This window comes from Vicia villosa, unplaced genomic scaffold (genome assembly GCF_029867415.1).
Source record: "Vicia villosa cultivar HV-30 ecotype Madison, WI unplaced genomic scaffold, Vvil1.0 ctg.000175F_1_1, whole genome shotgun sequence".
Lineage (NCBI taxonomy): Eukaryota > Viridiplantae > Streptophyta > Magnoliopsida > Fabales > Fabaceae > Vicia > Vicia villosa.
The window spans coordinates 986221-990763 of NW_026705050.1; the positions used below are offsets into that span (position 1 = coordinate 986221).

Consider the following 4543-nt stretch of genomic DNA (forward strand, 5'->3'; position numbering starts at 1 on the left):
TTTTTATTGACGGATTATTTTTTTCCTTAAGGTTAATAATTAATTACATTTTTAGCATATTAATTAATCTCTTTCTTTAATAGATTTTTTAGGATTTTTTTTATTGACTGATTATTTTTGTTCCATACGACTAGAAGGTTAATAATTAATTAATTACAATATTAAAAAACCGAATAAAAAAATAAAATAAAACGAAGTAGTGTATGAAAACAAAAAGGTTATTAGAAGACGAAAGAAACAGAAAGAAAGAGGTTATAGAGAAAGAGAAAGGCAAAGAGCATTTCAAAACTTCAAACTCTCACAATTCTTCACAGAGAGAGGGCTTTTCACCATTCAAACCCTCTCTCTTTCTTTCTCTCCGTTCCTCCACTCCGAAACCCTAGCGTCGCCGTTCACTACTTCCGGCAATCATTCCGGCTATAGTTCCGGCAATCGTAATCCTCCGCCGCAGTCGGAACTAGATGAGTCCCCGTCGGAGAACACTCTGTTACATCAATTTAGCTAAGCTAGGGTTTCAGTTCGTTACCGAATTCAGAGATCTCTCAACTAATTAACCGATTTTATTTTATTTTTTTTTTGAAAAATTAAGCATCGTAACTGTCGCCGAACGTGGAAACCGTTACCGGTTACCGGATCGTTGTTTGTGATGGCGAGGGGAGGACAGTGCTTCGAGAAGCTTCGGAGGTGTGTTCGGACGGTTTTTTTCGTGGCGGCATTGGTGCTGTCGCTAGTTGTGACGTCGTTGCCGGTGGTTGTGGCGGTTCTTGATGTGGTTGTGCCTTGCGTTTTGATATCGAGGTTTACGTGTGTTGGATGCTACAGTTTCAGAGAGCATTTGATTCGGTACTCTTTTAAGAGTTCCTTGACGGATATTCCTCTCGTTTCCATTATAAGATCCTTCATCATTATCTGTATGATCCTTTCTTTTTGTTTTGCTTCGTTTTACATACATGATTTCTCCATGGAGTCATTTGCTTTTTGTTTATTTTGTTAATACTGCATTGTGTTTCTCCATGAAGTCTTTACAAGGAGTAGTAGGTTAATAGTGTATGTTTGTTAGTAATAGGTGTAGTTTTGAATATCTTGAAGATTGGTTCTCTTACTGGGATTTTATTTTGAAATGAATGCAGGTGTTTATTCAATTTGTGATGGTCCTGCTCTCTCACATGGTCCTTATCTTGGAACAGTGACTCTGTCTTCCCTTGTTTCAATTGTTGTCCTTTCTGTCAAAGCTTGTGTTTTCACTGTTAATTCTCAGATTGAAGAGGAAGCTTCTGTATCCCTTGCAAGGAAGATACTCCGTTTGAAAAAGTCATGGGGAATGCCGGTCTTATTTCTCTCGTCAGTTGTGTTTGCCCTCGGCCATATCGTGGTTGCTTATAGAACCAGCTGCAGAGCAAGGAGAAAGCTCATGTTTCATCGAGTTGATCCTGAAGCTGTAAGTTTGGGATTTAATTTTTTTTTACTTCTTTGGACTTTAGTGGTTGTAGTTTTGTGCTCTAGGTTGAGAGAAATTTTCTGAGTTCACAAAGCTTAAATCAATCTATAGTATTTACTTTGATGACTCATGCAAAAATGATTAATTTGGTTATTTATTTTTGGCTAATTAAGCAGATCCTTTCGTGCAAAAGTGTTTTCTCTAGCTATCAGAAAGCCCCACGCTCACCTATTCCTTCTGGGGGTAGAACCCCAAAAAGTGACAGTGAAATGAAGCGGAGACCCTTTGGAGCTGCTCGTGATGAAGAAGTATCAGTTAGATTACTTGCAGACTCTGACAGCCTATTCATCACCTGCCAAGGTCTTACTCTCCACTACAAGCTATGCCTGCCTGGGTCACCTCCTTCCCTTAGCTTGTCCTCATCAACCTTCGTTGACTCCAACTCTGTTTGTTTCACTTCATCAATGTCTGGGGGACTATCAAAATTTAATAGACAATTGCCGTATGTGTCTTCCAAAATTCAGCGACCACTCTACAGAACATATAGCAATCAATTACACGACCCGTCTTCTCTATATGCTCCTCTTTTAGATGGTCCAGAAATGTCTCCTCTTCTTTCAGAAGACGTCCCTGTTTTTCATCTAGATGAAATCCGTGAAGGTGATGAAACAATTAAATCAGATATCATGTCTTTGGATAAAAAAGTAGAGGGCATGGGTCAAGTGGGTATTGTTTTAATACATGGGTTTGGTGGAGGTGTCTTCTCGTGGCGGTACGTAATGAATTCTCTCGCTCGGCAGAGTAATTGCTCAGTTGCTGCATTTGATAGGCCTGGTTGGGGATTGACTTCAAGGCTTAGACGGGAGGACTGGGAGAAAACAGAACTGCCTAATCCTTATAAACTTGAAAATCAGGTGATTACTATTTATCCTTGAGTATTAATTGTTTAATAAAACATTTTGTTTAATACACTTCTGACGGTTCTATATCTTTCAGGTTGATCTGCTCTTGTCTTTCTGTTCGGAGATTGGATTTTCTTCAGTTGTGTTAGTTGGTCATGATGATGGAGGGCTGCTTGCTTTGATGGCTGCACAAAGAGTTCAAAGGTCAATGAATTCTTTCAATGTGAGTATTTTTCCTTCTTTCTCATGTTAAGTAGATAATAACTTAATCAATTTGATTAACTGCATGCGGCAACCTGGCTTTTATTTGTGAAGTGGGCCTAATATTGTGATAGCAAAAGTGCTTTAAATTTCCGTCCACGAGTTGAAAAGTTATGCAATTGTGCAATATGTTTTTTTAAAAGGTTATTGTAATATTGGGATTAGCATGCATATTCATATATTGCATAACATGTTGATTGGTAACTATGCAACATATTAGTCATGAGTTATGACAACTAAAAACAGGATTTACATGGCAATGGATAAATACTTTAACATTTTATTAAGTTATTGGGTCTTTTTTGTCATCCAGGTTACAGTGAAAGGGGTTGTATTGGTAAATGTTAGCTTGTCTAGGGAAGTAGTTCCTTCATTTGCCAGAATCCTTCTGCACACCTCACTTGGAAAGAAGCATTTGGTTCGGCCTTTGCTAAGAACAGAAATCACCCAAGTGATTAATCGGCGTTCATGGTATGATGCTACCAAACTGACATCGGAAGTTTTGAGTCTTTATAAGGTATGTATATGGTTGCGGAGATAATAAATTGCATGGAATGGAATATTACCACTTAACCCATAGTTAAATGCGATATAATGAACTCTCACAAACTTAAATTGCTTCAGTTTTTTTTTTGGTTTATCCTTCGTTCCGATAGTTTGGCATACTGAATATGATTTTTTATTTGTTTGACATATTTAATGTGTTGTACGTTTTTTGGAGTAATTATAAATTGAGTACTTTTTTATTATCGCGGTAAATCTAAATGTCATTGACTTGTGTACCATGACTTTTCTTGTGGGTTTTATAGGCTCCACTCTACGTAGAAGGATGGGATGAAGCAGTTCATGAAATTGGTAAATTGTCATCTGAAAACATCCTTTCTGCAAAAAATGCAGAATCATTGCTACACGATGTAGAGGATATTTCATTGTTGGTCATAGCTGGTGCAGAAGATTCACTAGTTTCTCTGAAATCTTGTCAAACAATGGCATCAAAATTTGTGAATTCTGTAAGTATCAATGTCCATATTTATTTTATTCATTTTCCACAATGCGGGGCTGTGAAATTAGTGTGTGGGTGTGTGCTTGGTAAATGATAATAGTGGAAACTGCAAGGTAGAAAACAAAACGCACTTTGGAATATACCACTCCTTCATTTTTCTGAAATTTCTCTAAGATTTTTCATAGTATTGGTTTACTTTTTAGAGTATTCTAATACTTATCCATTCAAAATGCAGAGACTGGTTGCAATCTCAGGATGTGGCCATCTACCCCACGAAGAATGTCCTAAGGCGTTGCTTGCAGCAGTATTACCCTTCATCGGTAAACTATGCTCTGTATATAACTCGAATAGTCAGTAGGTCATCTTTTTCCAAGTTCATACATAGGTCAATCCATTGTAGGGTGCTTTTCCTTTCTCCGGTCATTCTCTGGATTTCCTCTTTCCTTTCTTTGCTTTGTATGCAATTTTACTTCAAGAGAAAGATCAAAGGCATCACCTCTTGGGTATTTTTGGTGTACCAGTTTTTTTAAACTCTTTATCTCTTTTAGATGTCAATAGTTGAGCTGCTTGTCACTTCCCACTAAAAGAAAATGGGAAGTAGAAGTCATAAGTTGTAAATTTATCATGAGATTGATAATGAATATAATTTGGCAAAGTTGTTTCTAGCTAATGGTAGTTTATTTTTCGGACATTAATGCAGCACTAGTTGAGATTTGGTAACAATAAATATATGGTAATGAATTTATATCAATTTTTGGAATGATTAGGTGGGAATTGAAACTTGAAAGGAAGAATAAAAATATTTCAAGTCTTCATTTTTTTTTCAAATTAAAGAAACAAAATAAGAAATTATAGTCAAATTTGATGTCTTAGTTATATTTTCTTTCAAAATTTTCTTTCCAAATAGTATATGTGTCTTATCTTAATAATAATAATGAT

The 4543-nt window shown here is 36.4% G+C and overlaps 1 protein-coding gene across 2 annotated transcripts; it reads left to right on the top strand.

Annotated features, from left to right (window-relative positions):
• The first annotated feature begins 218 nt into the window (after positions 1 to 218).
• LOC131624969 (uncharacterized) lies at positions 219 to 4303 on the top strand. Of its 2 annotated transcripts, none has more exons than XM_058895893.1 (7): positions 219 to 911; positions 1131 to 1438; positions 1612 to 2352; positions 2435 to 2563; positions 2915 to 3118; positions 3411 to 3611; positions 3840 to 4303. In XM_058895893.1, the coding sequence occupies exons 1-7, from the start codon at positions 647 to 649 to the stop codon at positions 3960 to 3962; spliced, it is 1971 nt and encodes a 656-aa protein (XP_058751876.1). In that variant the 5' UTR covers positions 219 to 646; the 3' UTR covers positions 3963 to 4303. The 2 variants fall into 2 exon arrangements, with proteins under 2 accessions (XP_058751876.1, XP_058751878.1); XM_058895895.1 differs by having other exon boundaries at positions 220 to 911; positions 1615 to 2352.
• Positions 4304 to 4543: the final 240 nt, after the last annotated feature.

Bases quoted from the DNA above. Each gene is read 5' to 3' on its own strand.
- LOC131624969 (XM_058895893.1), top strand. From the start codon at position 647: ATGGCGAGGGGAGGACAGTGCTTCGAGAAGCTTCGGAGGTGTGTTCGG. The intron at 3,119-3,410 runs GTATGTATATGG...TGGGTTTTATAG, and splicing joins AAGTTTTGAGTCTTTATAAG to GCTCCACTCTACGTAGAAGG. The intron at 3,612-3,839 runs GTAAGTATCAAT...TTCAAAATGCAG, and splicing joins CATCAAAATTTGTGAATTCT to AGACTGGTTGCAATCTCAGG.